Here is a 14,926-nt window from a genome sequence, read left to right as displayed (position 1 = left end):
AAAATGTACCACACTGAAATCATTCAGACAAAAGATGCTGTCAATATATTTTAGCAACCTAAAAAGAATACAAGGGCTCTTTAAAATCAAAATATATATTCCTTGTCCAAACAGGGTTGATGAAGTCTACAACGGGGCAGAGTGAAGAAAGAGAATGAGAGGGAGAGAGAGAGAAGAAAACAAAACAAACCTCATTACGGGTGATGCTAAAAATTTCAAATACCGTCTGTGTAGAATTCAGTTCTTTGGAGATTACTGAATAAGCTCTATGCTACACAGTTTTGGATTTTTTTCTTTTTTAAACAACAGTATGGTCAACTTATTGAGTACCTGAATAATGATGTAAAGTAGATACAAAGGCCATCTTACAGCGGAGGAAACTGAGGTTAAGGAACTTGCCCAACATCACACAGCTGAGTTTACAGAGGTGGGATTTAAATCCAGGTTGTCTGATACCCACTGGAATGCTTTTAGCATTTTAGAAAGCCATTTTCTGATACCTGGAGGCACTCCAAAGTTCCTCTCTTGTCCAGTATCTTTGATCACATTGATCAATTTACCTCTGTCCCTACTCTTTTATTGTTGTTTTAAAAAATTACTATAAAACATGTATCTGAATACAAACCAAATATCCAAACTTTCCCCCACAAAAGAGATGTAAAAAACAAAATGAAACAAAACAAAACATAAAAACAACTCCACCCCCCAACCCAAATCCCCAGGAAACAAAACTATGGACTTTCTCTAAAGCCCATACATAACACTTTATAGAGGACCAGTACTTGATTCTCTTTAGGATCTGAGCACACACACTGGTGTTCATTCCCATTCCTGAATTTGGGATTCTTCATTAAAGGGACCACGTAATTAGAGATGGTATGTCAAGGTCCTGCTTGAAATTAAAATTCTGGAAGTGTTACAAAGGAGAAACTAACAGCTAAAAATATATTTTTGAACTTATATGTATGCTTGGCATCAAAACAATTATTGAGCTCCTTAGATCCTAAAGACTCTGAAGTAGAGACTAACTGCTCAGTGGGAATGGCAGTCAATATCATATCCGTATTCCAATAAATTAAAAATAGTTAAAAAAGTAGACAAAGAGGTTAAAACAGCTCTTTATGACCTCAGCCTTTTAAAAAGGTACTGGTAGTGGGGAGAGGGGGAAAGATTGCTTGACGTTCTGGAAGAACACCTCAAATCTGGTCTCAGTTCTCATAACTAGGCATGCAGCTCTGAAGAAGTGACCTAAACCCTCACAAGGTTGGTTTTTCTTAAGAACAAAATGGTGCTGGTCATCCCTGCTTATCTCCTAGGTTTATGCTAAGGTTTTAATGAGACCATGCAGGTAAACTGCTTTATAAACTGTGATGTTTCATGCAAAGGCCAGCCATCATGATTATTACTATTTTTAGACAGGTCCTCAGTTACTAATGGTCTTTTGAAACATAAACCTGATTTATAAGTCACCTGTTTAGAACACTGAAAATACAGTCTCACGGAGGCAATGCTATAAATGGTGATTAGCCTGCAAGTGCATTTAATTCACAATACGCCTAAAGCAGGCGCTAACACTGCCGATTACAGGCCTACCTACCTGATAGGCACATGCAGACACCAGGAGTGGGAGTGAGGGTGAGGTGGGGAGAGTGAGACAGATTCAAAAGTACTCACGGGTACCAGAACTTGAATTCTCTTTTCTTTAGCTTCCCTCTAGGTCAGTTTTTCTACAAATATTCTAAAGAGGGTGACAAAGGGCAACTGTCACCACACCAGCCTCTGCTAAACGGAAACCGGAACTACCCAGAAACTTGTAAGTACTGTTAATATAGTAAGTGTTCTGAGAAAGCCAGATCTGTTCAGATCTTGAAATAAAAGTGTGCTATGTTGGGGGAAGGGGGGATCAAATCAGTAAATTAGCTGATTAGTTTGTGACTAAAAATGAAGAATTTTCTATTTTTAATCTTGCAGCTTCCTAGAGTGGACTGTCTATAGCTAAACCATAAACAGTGATATTCAAATGAGAAAGTGGAGTTTATTTTCTCCGTAAGTCATAGACACAAAGAGATAGCTTTTCTAAGATGACCGAACAAGTTTTGTTTGCTTCTTAACAATTCAGATTATAGTCCTGCTAAGTTGTCACACATAAAACTATACAGATGAAAACTAATTTATTTAATCAATAATTTTCTCTCTCTAGTAAAAACACAGCAAATTCATTTTCATATGTATTTCTCAGGACTCAATTCTGAAAAATTGCCACTGATCATAAATTATGTTTTAATATTGCCAATAAGATATTCTAATTTTCCTTGTAATTTAGTAGACAAAATGGAGCCTGCTACCTCATTAATGATTTAAAAATATTGAAATTGCAAAAAGCAAACAAATCTACTACTTGTGACTATAAGATACTAAAGCTTAGTTTTAGTATCTTTGTATTCCTGACGGAGTTGTTTCAAACTGGCCTTCTAGATAACATCGGGCTCTTCAAGTCCACGTCTCCTATGGCTGTGAACACTCCTTCTTGCTCTGAAGGCGTTTCTCTATGCTGCCTTTGTTCCTTCACAGTTATTATCTCCTAAGATATTCTGATACCCTCCTTGTACATTTCCTTTCTCAAGAAACTCAATCGCATCCAGTTTCAATTTCAGTTCTAAAATTCTCACTAAAGAAACTAATGCATAGGGATCCAAAAAGGCAGATTACAGAAAAGCCATACGTTTGGTTTGAGAATGGTCTGTAGTGGTTACACTGGGGTAAGAGTACGCTTGATATCTTGGACAATCATTTCAAATCAAAATTAAGCAGCACTATAAAGACCTGACTGGAAACTCCGGAAAGATACCCAGTTTATCCATGTCATCTTACATACTTCATCCTATAATGTATTCCACTCTAGAAGGAATCCTCCTCTCATACAGTAACTATTATCAATATGGGTAGAAACATGTCACCTAATGTATCTTGAAACAGAGCAGACATTTACATATGTATGTGTATACCACTTCACGACCACTCTCCACTGGGATATGAGGTATAGAAAAGGCAAACATCTAGAAGCGGGGTGAGAGATGGCAGGGGAAAAAAACCAAATACTTTAAATAAGTCCTTAAGCGGCGGGTGTGCCACAGGAAATCGCCTGACTCATTTTCTGAAATATATTTCTTTAAAATGTAAATCCAAGCCTTGACCATTAATTTCCTTGATTATTCCAATATTACCACTTGCCTCTAAGCATCACTTCTCTTTAGTAAACGCTCCATAATTATTTTTCTTGTGTCCTGTCTTTCCATTCAAGTCAAACACTTTGCTGGCTATTCCTTGTATGTAAATTTCTATCTCCTACCCTCGTGTTCATGGGTATCATTTTCTCTTCTTTGTGCTTCCATTTGCCAACGTGATCGTACCTCCTCAGGTCTTCATGATAGCTCTCTAGCTAATCTCAGTTCACTTTGATCAGATTTCTTTTAATCTTATATTATTTATATCAATCTTATTTTCATTTTAACTTGCTACAGTTTCCAAAAACTGTACTTGATTAAGTTTGATCCTAACTCAAAATATATTAAAAGCATTTAGGAATAGAAATGATTTATTTCCTATCATCTTTTCCATCAGAGGATTCATATTGGTAAGAGAATGACTGTATTTGTCACCCTCCATGACATAGTTCAATGTGCTGCATATCCCAATGATTCCAGCTGAAGTTGTTAACTTACTATAAGACGAATTTCGTTCAGTGGTGGGAAAATATAAAGAAGTAAATTACTTTTACTTCTAAAGACTTAGAATGAAATGTTATTGGAAGTTTAAAAGATTATTAATTCCAAGAAGAAAGCAACATTTATTTTTCTTAAGGTAGGGAAAAGGCACAGTGGTAGAAGCTAACTGAAGGTTAACTCACCAATACCAGCACCAATTAACTTGAGGTGTAGAGAGAGAGGAACTCACATTTATAAAGTACCTATTATGTGTTAAGGACTGGGCAAGTGCTTTCTACAATGCTATTCATTTAATCTTCATAAGGACTCTCAAGAAACAGGTGGTTATTATCATCTGATATATAAGAAAACAGATTTATAGACTGAAAAGTAACTAAAGTTATATGGTTACTAAGATTCCTAGAATTTGTATGACTGAAATTTTCAGAGATGGAAAGAGTAGATCTCCAAGAGTTAAAAATTTCAAGACAGAAGAAAGGGCATTTATAAAGATAACTGAGTCCATTCAGGAGTTGATAAGGATTAACCCAACAACGTAGGTTCCTTCATGGTAATTTACAGTGGAACGTAAGGCATGGCTCGGTTTTAAAGTTATACTGGAAAAGTCAGTGAGCTAGCTATCATAGTTTAGTCATAACCATTATCGAAGTACATAAATGCAAAGATGATTAAAATAACCTAGCTAACAATGACAGAGTTGACATTACAGTGACATACATGTGAACTTTTAAGACAACCTTTGTTAGTGCGGTAGAGAAGCTAAGCTCAGGCTCAAAAGAGAATCCTAAAGATGATTTTTCTTATCCTCCTTCTGTATTTTCTTCTGGCACAATCAATTATACAGAAATATTCTGGGGAGTGACGTCAGCAAGATGGAGGGCTAGGAGACCCCAGCTCATGTCTCCCACACAAGAAACCAACAAAAACAATAAACAAACAGCACAAACTGAAGAAAACAGCCCAGGGAAAGTACTGGGCTAGAAAGAAGCAGCAAAAAACCCTGTGGAGCTCCAAAATAAATCAAGGATAACTGCACAGGACAGTACAGAAGTGTACTACCTGAGTCAAGCCATTACCCAGTCAAGAGCAGCCTGGCACCAGGAGGGATGGCCTCAGAGGAAGTTCACCACACGGGGAAAAGGAGAACCCCTGCAGGCCTCTCCACTGGGGACATGTGCAGCCTTTGCTGCAGTGGTCTCCTACCAACATCGCTCCCAGCTGACGGAGCTGCCCACGGTGCTCCCCAGCCCCTGCACCTACTCCCAGAGGCTAGAGCTGTCGCTGCAGGAGACCTGCCCTCAGGGACCCCAGTCTCTGCTGTACCCTGCTCTCTGGAATGAGGTGCGCCTCAGCACCTCGCCATATACAGGACTGGAGCTCTGGGCCTCATCCATGGTTTCACGGTAGTGGCTTTGTCCCACCATTCCCAGCACAGTGTCTGCTGCCCTGGGCCCCGCCTACTGGATACCAGGTTACAGCTCTGACCCATCATCCTCAAGGATGCTCCATCACGGAGCCCTGCCCACCCCCCACCCCAGGTTGAGGCTCTGACACGTCACTGCTAAGACCAGGCTGCAATGCCCTGAGCCCCGCTCCTGATGCTCGGCTTTAACACATCAGCATTGCAGCTGTGCTGCTGCTACTGCCTTGTGACTGCCGCAGGGGGCCAAAAGTGAGACTCTGACCCACCATCCCCAGTCTATGCTGCTACTGCAGCCTGGGCCCAAGCCACCACCACAGCTTGTCATCCCAGGGCCTGTGCCGCTGTCGCACACCCCCACACCAGCGAGCCACTATGGGGAGCCCCTGAAACTCAGGTCCCAGGTCCACGGAAGAGCTGTACGTATGTATACCGCAGACATCAGTGCCACATCTGCAGCAAGTGCACCTGTACCTCAGGACTACTGTGGTAGTTCTGTATGCACCGGATCCTAGGACCCTGGCTCTGATACTATACTGCTCCACAAAGGACCCCGAATGAATAGCCAAAACGATCTTGAGAAAAAAAGAACAAAGCTGGAGGTAGCACACCTCCTGATTTCAAACTATATTACCAAACTATAGTAATCAAAACAGTATGGTATTGACCTAAGAACAGTCACACAGATCAAAGGAACAGAACAGAGAGCCCAGAGATAAACGTACACTTAAATGGTCAATTAATTTACAACACAGGAGCCATGATATACAATGGAGAAAGGCCGGTCTCTTCAATAAGTGGTACTGGGCAAACTGGACCACTATCTTACACCACACACAAAATATGATCTATTTTGAGTTAAGACTTGAATGTAAGACCAGAAACATTAAAATTCTTATTATGTAGCAAACATAGGTGGTAAGCTCCATGACATCACTCTTGGCACTGATTTTTTGGATTTAACACCAAAAGTGGGGGAGTAGGTGAAATGAGTGAAAGGTGTCAGAGGTACAAGCTTTCAGTTATAAAATAAGTGAGTCATGGGGATGTAAGGTACAGCATGGTGACTATAGTTAATAATACTCTATTGCTTATTTGAAAGTCTCTAAGAGAACAAATCTTAAAAGTTCTCATCACACACATAAAAAATTTGTAATTAGGTATGGTGATCAATGTTAATAGGCCTACTGAGGTGATCATTTTTCAATACATAAAAATATCAAATCATTATGTTGTGCACGTGAAAGTAATATAATATTAAACATCACTTACACCTTAAAAAAATAAAAATCCTGTAGTGGTGGTGTGTAAATCACTTTGAACTCTACCATACAGGCTAAGAGACAAGGGTTAAAAATAACTATATCTACAATATTATGTTAATGGATACACAATATAAAGAGATGTATACTGGGACATCAAAATAAATTATGGAGGTCACGTAAATGCATTGAACTTTCTTATGTAATTGAAGTTAAGTTGTTGTTAGCTTAAAATAGTTATAAGATTAAGATGTGTTACAAAAGCCTCATGATAACCAAAGAGCAAAAACCTATAATAGACAGACAAACCATAAAGAGAAGAGAATCAAAGCATACTACTATAAAAAAATCAAGTCACAAAGAAACCAAAAGAAGAAGAAAGAAACTACAGAACCACAAAACAATTAATTAATTAACAAAGTGGCAATAGTAAGTCCTTACCTATCAACATTTACTCTAAATGTAAATGGTTTTATTTCTCCAGTCAAAAGACACAGAGTGGCTGAATGGATAAAAGAACAAAACCCAACTATATGTGAGTCTATAAAGACTCACTTAAGCTTAAAGGACATGGACAGGCTGAAAGTGATGAGACGAAAAAGATATTGCATACAAATGGAAAACAAAGGAGAACTGGGGTAGCCATCCTTATGTCAGACAAAATATCTTCTAATCAAAAACTGTAACAAGAGACAAAGAAGGTCATTATGTAATGATAAAGGGATGAATATATCGAGGATATAACAACTATAAACATATATGCACCATATATTGTAGCTCCTAAATGTATTAAATGATTATTAACAAATCTGAAGGGAGAACAGAGAGCAATGAAATAAAGTAGGGGACTTCAATACCCCACTTTCAACAACAGTTTGATCATGCAGACAGAAAATCAGTAAGGAAATAATGGATGTGAATTACACTTTAGACTGCATGTACCTAACAGACATATACAGAACACTCCATATACCAGCAGCAGAATATGCATTTCTTCTCAAGTGTACATAAAAGATTCTCCAGGATAGATCACATGATAAGGCATAAGACATGTCTTAGCAAATTTAAAAGGACTGAAATCACACCAAGTATTTTTTCCTACCACAATGACAGGAAACGAGAAATAAACAACAGGAAGAAAATGCAAAATATATGCAGATTAAACAACATGCTCCTGAACAACCAATGGGTCAAAGAAGAAATCAAAAGGGAAATCAAGAAATATCTTGAAACAAATGAAAATGGAAGTACAATGTATCAAAACCTAGAGATGCTGCAAAAGCAGTTTTAAGAAGTTTATACTGATAAATGCCTACATTAAGAAACAAAAAAGACCTCAAATAAACAACCTCACGTTACACCTTAAGGAACTAAAAAAAGAAAAACTACAACAGAGATATATGAAACAGAGAACAGAAATATAAAAAAAGCAATAAAACGAACAGCTGATTTTGACAAGATAAACAAAACAGAGAGAATTAAAGAGGAGACATTATAACTGTTACCACAGAAACACAAAGAGTCAGAAGAGACTGCTATGAACAATAACACACCAACAAATTGGACAACTGAGAAGAAACTGATTAATTTCTAGAAACATAAAACCTACTAAAACTGACTCATGAGGACAAAGAAAATCTTAATAGAGCAGTAACAAAAAGGAGACTGACAGTGTAATCCAAAACCTTCCAACAAAGAAAAGTCCAGGAACAGATGGTTTCACTGGTGAATCTACAAAACAACTAAAGAGGAATTAATGCCAATCCTTTTAAAAATCATCCAAAAAATTAAAGATGAGGGGATACTTCCAAATTCACTTTGAGACCAGCATTACTCTGATACCAAAGCCAAATATGGACATTACAAGAAAAGAAAACTGCAGATCATAATCCCTGATGAATACAGATACAAAATATTAGCAAACTGAATTCAACAGCAGATTAAAAGGACCATACACTATGAGCAAGTGGGATTTATTCCAGGGATGCAAGGATGGTTCAACATATGCAAATCAACAGATCTGATATACCACATTTATAAAAGAAAAAAATTGTATGATCATGTCAATATGCAGAAAAGACAGGAAACAGACAGGATTGCCCACTTTTGCCATTTCTGTTCAGCATATTATTGGAAGTCCTAGCCATAGCAATTCGGCACAAAAAAGAAATAAAAGGCGTTCATATTGGAAAGGTAAAAGTAAAATGATCTCTGTTTGTGGATAACTTGGTCTTATATATTAAACCCTAAAGACTCCACTAAAAGCCTGTTAGAAAAAATGATTTCAGTAAATTTGGAGGATACAAAATCAACATATTGTTATCAGTTGCATTTCTATACACCAACAAGAACTATCTGAAGTGAAATTAAAAAAGCAATTGCATTTACAATAGCATCAAAAACAATGAAACGCTCAGGCACACGTTTAACCAAAGAGGTGTAAGACACTGAAAACTGTAAGACACCGATGAAAGAGATTGAAGAAAACACAAATAAATGGAAGGATACACTGTGCTCATGGATTATATCAAGAATTAATAGTGTTAAAATGTCCATACTACCCCAAGTGATCTACACAGTCAATGCAATCCTTACCAATATTCCAATGACATTTTTCACAGAAATAGAAAAAACTATTCTAAACTTTATTTGGAACTGCAAAAGATACTGCACCGCCAAAGCCATCTTGAGAAAGATGAACAAAGCCAGAGGCATCATGTTACCTGATTTCAAGCTATACTGCAAAGCTCTAACAATCAAAAGAACATGCTACTGGCATAAAAACAAGCACATAGCCCAGTGTAACAGAATAGTAAGCCCTGACATAAATTCATGAATATATGGTCAGCTAATTTTTGATCAGAGTGCCACGAACATACAATTGGGAAAGGATAGTCTCTTCAATAAATGGAGTTGGGAAAAATGGATATCCCCATGCAAAAGAATGAAACTGGACACCTATCTTACAGTATTCACAAAAAACAATTTGAAATGGATCAAAGACTTAAATGTAAGACTTGAAACTGTAAAGCTACTAAAAGAAAATGTAGGGACAAAGGTCCTTGCCATTGGTCTTGGCAGTGATTTCTTGGATAAGACAGCAAAAGAACAGGCAGAAAAACTAAAATAAACAAGTGGGACTGCATTAAACTAAAGAGCTTCTGCACAGCAAAGGAAATAATAAAATTGAAAAAGCAACCTATAGAGTGGAAGAAAATATTTGCAAGCCATATATCTGATAAAAGGTTAATACACAAAATATATAAAGCAAAATATATAAAGACCTCAAGAGCAAAAACACAAATAATTCAATTAAAAAGTTAGCAATAGACCTGAATAGACATTTTTCTAAAGAAGACATACAAATGGCCAATAGGTATATGAAAAAATGTTCAATATCACAAATCATCAGGAAAATACAAATCAAAATCACAATGAGGTATCACCTCACACCTGTTAGGAAGACCTTTATCAAAAAGACAAGAGACTGGACTTCCCTGGTGGTCCAGTGGTTAGGACTACATGCTCCCAACGCAGGGGGCACGGGTTTGATCCCCGGTCAGGGAAGATCCCACATGCCACACGGCATGGCCAAAAAAAAAAAAAAAAAGGATGAGATTAAATGTTGGTGAGTTTGTGGAGAAAGGGGAAACCTTATGCACTATTGGTGAAAATATAAAACGGTATCTCTATTAAAGAAAACAGTACAGAGATTCTTCAAACAATTAAAAACAGAACTACCATATGATTCAGCAATTCCACTCCTGGGTATATATCTGAAGGTACTGAAATCAGTAGTTCAAAGAGATATCTGCACAACCACAATCACTGCAATATTATTCACAACAGCCAAGCTATGGAAACAGCCTAAGTGTTTGTCAATGGATAAAGATTACAGTGTGTATGCTTGTGTACACAGACACAATGGGATATTATTTAGCCATGACAAAGAGGGAAATCCTACCTTTTGTGACAACATGGATAAACCTTGAGGACATTATGCTAAGTGAAGTAAATCAGAGGTAGAAAGACAAATACTGTATGATATCACTTATATGTGGAATCTAGAAAAGCTGAATTTGTAAAAACAGAGTAGAGTGGTGGTTACCAGGGGCTTGAGGTAGGTTAATTGGGGAGATGTTGTTTAAAGGTAGAAACTTGCAACTAGTAGATAAATAAGTTCTGGAGAACTAATGAACAGCAATGGTGATTATACTGTATTATAAACTTCAAAATTGTTAACAGACCAGATCTTAACTGTTTTCACCACAAAAAAGAAGTAATTATGTGATGTGATAGAGGTGTTATACCTAATGCTAAAATAGTAATCATTTTGCAATATATAAATATATCAAAGCAACATGTTGTGTACCTTAAACTTCCAGAATGTTATATGTCAATTATATCTCAATTATTAAAAAAAGAAATATTCTGAAATATTTATTCATTTGAATAAATAAATAAAGAAATGACTTAAGCTCTTTGAAAAGTTATTCAAGAGGTGGTATTTTTCCCTGTTTAACACCATCAGAGGTCAAGATTCAAGTAATCATAACTTTAGTACGACAAGAAACACAAAACCCTTATACCATGTGAAAATATGATCGCTGAATTTTCCTATTTTTTTTGGTTCCCGTTTTTACCATTTCCTATTTAAAATTTTCAAGAAATACAAGCTACATTTCTTTCAATAATCCCATAACTCTTTAAAAATAAAACTCAGGGAAGTATCAATATATTTCAAACATATGAAGATATAAAACACAGAGTCAATGTTAATAAAAAATAAAATCTTTTACCTTCGGGATCGTAAGTTTGAAAAACTCTTCTGGCTTGTTCTGAAGGAGCCTCAGGGGCAACTAAAGCCATATCCTGAAAACATGAAAAAGCATGCTATCAATGAGCTACAATGTCATGGCATTGAAAATAATGACTGATAGTTTTGCTTTATATTACTGTCCAAGTAAAATATCTAACTGGAAGCATACTCTAGTTTTCAAATATTTAAAAGTTAAATCCAGAGATATGACAGCAAACAATTACATAGGCATGCATTTGAAATTTACTACTTTAGGAAGTATGTTACATCAATACCTAGGCACAGATCAATAATCAAGTTCTGCATGTTCAGAATATTAACTTTTATTGAAGGAAATATCCAAAAGGCGGATTTCTTTTTCCCATAAAACTAACTCTCTATCATGACTAGTTTCTTTACAAAGTAAGCAATATTACAATTTACCAAAAATAAGCACAAAATTCACTGTTATCTTGGACTCTTCACAAACCTTTACTCCACATATATTAACTATTATGAAACTCTACACTTGACTGACATGAAACTAGAATCTAGGTTCTGTTTTCCTCTATTCATAAATCTGGTCCAAGCATCTGCTTGTAATTGTGTTCACTCAGACACACCTCATCAGAGAACAAGTTTCCAAGCATCCCTTTTTACCATCTTGAATCCTTTTTAAGAAGTGGGTATAAATGGAACATATCTCCACATGATAAAAGCTATTTATGACAAATCCACAGCCAACATAATACTCAATGGTGAAAAGCTGAAAGCCTTCCCGCATATAAATTAATGAACTTAGAACACTCCCTCAACACCATACACAAAAATAAACTCAAAATGGCTTAAAGACTTTAATATAAGACATGACACTATAAAACTCCTAGAAGAGAACATAGGCAAAACATTCTGACATAAACCATAGCAATGTTTTCTTAGGTCAGTCTCCCAAGGCAATAGAAATAAAAGCAAAAATAAACAAATGGGACCTAATCAAACTTATAAACTTTTGCACAGCAAAGGAAACCATAAAGAAAACAAAAAGACAACCTACAGAATGGGAAAAAATACTTGCAAATGATGCAACTGACAAGGGCTCAATTTCCAAAATATACAAACAGCTCATACAACTCAGTTACAAAAAAACAAACAACCCACTCAAAAAATGGGCAGAAGACCTAAATAGACATTTCTCCAAAGAAAACATACAGATGGCCAACAGGCACATGGAAACCTGCTCATGGCTAATTATCAGAGAAATGGATTCAGAACTACAATGAGGTACCACCTCACACTGGTCAGAATGGCCACGTCATTAAAAAGTCTACAAATAATATCTGCTGGAGAGGGTGTGGAGAAAAGGGAACCCTCCTGCACTGCTGGTGGGAATGTAAGTTGGTACAGCCACTATGGAGAACAGTGTGGAGGTTCCTTAAAAAACTAAAAGTAGAGCTACCATATGATCCAGCAATCCCACTCCTGGGCATGGATCTGGGGAAACCCATGGTTTGAAAGGATACATGCACCCCAATGTTCACAGCAGCACTGTTTACAATAGCCAAGACATGGAAGAAACCTAAATGCCCATTCACAGATGAATGGATATACACACACACACACACACACACACACACATATATATATACACACAATGGAATACTACTTAGCCATAAAAAAAGAATGAAATAATGCCGTTTGCAGTAACCTGGATGCACCTACAGATTATCATACTAAATTAAGCCAGAAAGAGAAAGTCAAATACTGTATGATATCACTTACATGTGCAATCTAAAATATGATACAAATGAACTTATTCCAGAACAGAAACAGACTCACAGACACAGAAAACAAACTTATGGTTACCAAAGGGGAAAGGGGGTGCGGGAGGGATAAATTCGGAGTTTCGGATTAGCTGATAAAAACAACTATATATAAAATAGATAAACAACATGGTCTTCTGTATAGCATGGAGAACTATATTCAATATCCTGTAATAAACCATAATGGAAAAGAATATGAAAAAGAGTATATATATTTGTATAACTGAATCACTTTGCTGTACAGCAGAAACTAACTCAATATTGTAAATCAACTATACTTCAATAAAAAAAAAAAGTTGTGGGGTATAAAAGTTAAAAAGTATTTAAACTGCTGTTTCTCTGTGGGAATACATTTTTGTAAGAAATGTACTAATTAACTTTTGTCCTAATCATCCCACCCTTACCTCAAAGATGAAGGAATAAACTCTAAGAGTCAATTAGAGTAGTTCCTTTTTAAAACTTAATTAATTAATTAATTTTTGGCTGTGTTGGGTCTTCGTTGCTGCATGCGGGCTTTCTCTAGCTGTGGTGAGTGGGGGCTACTCTTCCCTGTGGTGTGCGGGCTTCTCTTGTTGCAGAGCATGGGCTCTAGGTGCGTGGGCTTCAGTAGTTGTGGCACACGGGCCAGTAGTTGTGGCTCATGGGCTCGGTAGTTGTGGCTCGCGGGCTCTAGAGCGCAGGCGCAGTAGTTGTGGCTCATGGGCCTAGTTGTTCTGCAGCATGTGGGATCTTCCCGGACCAGGGCTTTAACCCATGTCCCCTGCGTTGGCAGGCAGATTCTTAACCACTGCGCCACCAGGGAAGCCCCTAGAGTAGTTCTTACTGGGCCATGCCTGAACACCTCAATAGTATGTTCGGTTCATATAGGAGTAGAAATCAAATGGGTATGGGAATCAAAACAACGGAATATATACAAGCTCCTACACTGTTTTAATGTGTTAAAATAAATGATAAAATACTTTTTAAAATGTTATTTTATGGGCTTCCCTGGTGGCGCAGTGGTTAAGAATCTGCCTGCCAATGCAGTGGACACGGGTTCGAGCCCTGGTCTGGGAAGATCCCACATGCCGTGGAGCAACTGGGCCCGTGAGCCACAACTACTGAGCCTGCGTGTCTGGAGCCTGTGCTCTGCAACAAGAGAGGCCATGACAGTGAGAGGCCTGCACAGTGCGATGAAGAGTGGCCCCCACCTGCCGCAACTAGAGAAAGCCCTCGCGCAGAAACAAAGACCCAACACAACCAAAAATAAATAAATAAATAAATTTAAAAAAATAGAACCATCTTTAAAAAAAAATGTTATTTTATAACAGTAAAATTTGGTAATGTACAATTATTTCCCTTTTACCATCCCGTATTAGCAACTTTTAGGGTCTCCTTTTCGTGCATTTTCAATGTTATTTTGTAGCTAATACACATGTCAAGGGACATGCTTTCATCTGGTTCAACCTTCAATGCCTTTCTGATTTTATAATCCAGTCCTTTATTGCTGGACACTTGGATTGTGTCTAATCTTTTGCCATAACCAATGCTGCACCAAATAAACTTGAACATGTAATTTCATACATGAACAGTAGTATCTGCAGGACAGAGTTCCAGAGTAGGATTGCTGGGCCAAAGAAAGAAGGCATTTAAAATTCTCGTCGAATACTGCCAGATTCTTGGGTTAAATTTGTTCATTTAACCTATTTTTAACAATATTTCTTAAAGCGCTTTTCTTTGTCCAATACATCACCAGGACAGTCTTAGCTCTATAATTACCTTTATACCAAGGCTAGGATTGCAGCGTCAGCTCTCAGATTTAGGGAGCAATTACTAGCACAGGGCTATCGTTATTATTACTCCTTAGCTTCTTTTACCACTCCCAAACCTGAATTGCAAACATTTCTACATGTATTCCAGAA

The 14,926-nt window shown here is 37.2% G+C and overlaps 1 protein-coding gene across 5 annotated transcripts in view; it reads right to left on the bottom strand.

The window, feature by feature from the left end:
* MINDY3 (MINDY lysine 48 deubiquitinase 3) overlaps window positions 1-14,926 on the bottom strand; it is a 90,410-nt gene that overhangs the window by 13,434 nt on the left and 62,050 nt on the right. For all 5 annotated transcript variants that reach the window (XM_057543883.1, XM_057543882.1, XM_007196420.2 and 2 more), the window contains one exon: window positions 11,207-11,279. In XM_057543883.1, coding sequence (XP_057399866.1) covers window positions 11,207-11,279 — 73 coding nt within the window. The remainder of the gene's footprint in view (window positions 1-11,206; window positions 11,280-14,926) is intronic.

This window comes from Balaenoptera acutorostrata, chromosome 3 (assembly GCF_949987535.1).
Source record: "Balaenoptera acutorostrata chromosome 3, mBalAcu1.1, whole genome shotgun sequence".
Classification (NCBI taxonomy): Eukaryota; Metazoa; Chordata; class Mammalia; order Artiodactyla; family Balaenopteridae; genus Balaenoptera; species Balaenoptera acutorostrata.
This window is presented reverse-complemented; position numbering and strand designations above follow the sequence as displayed.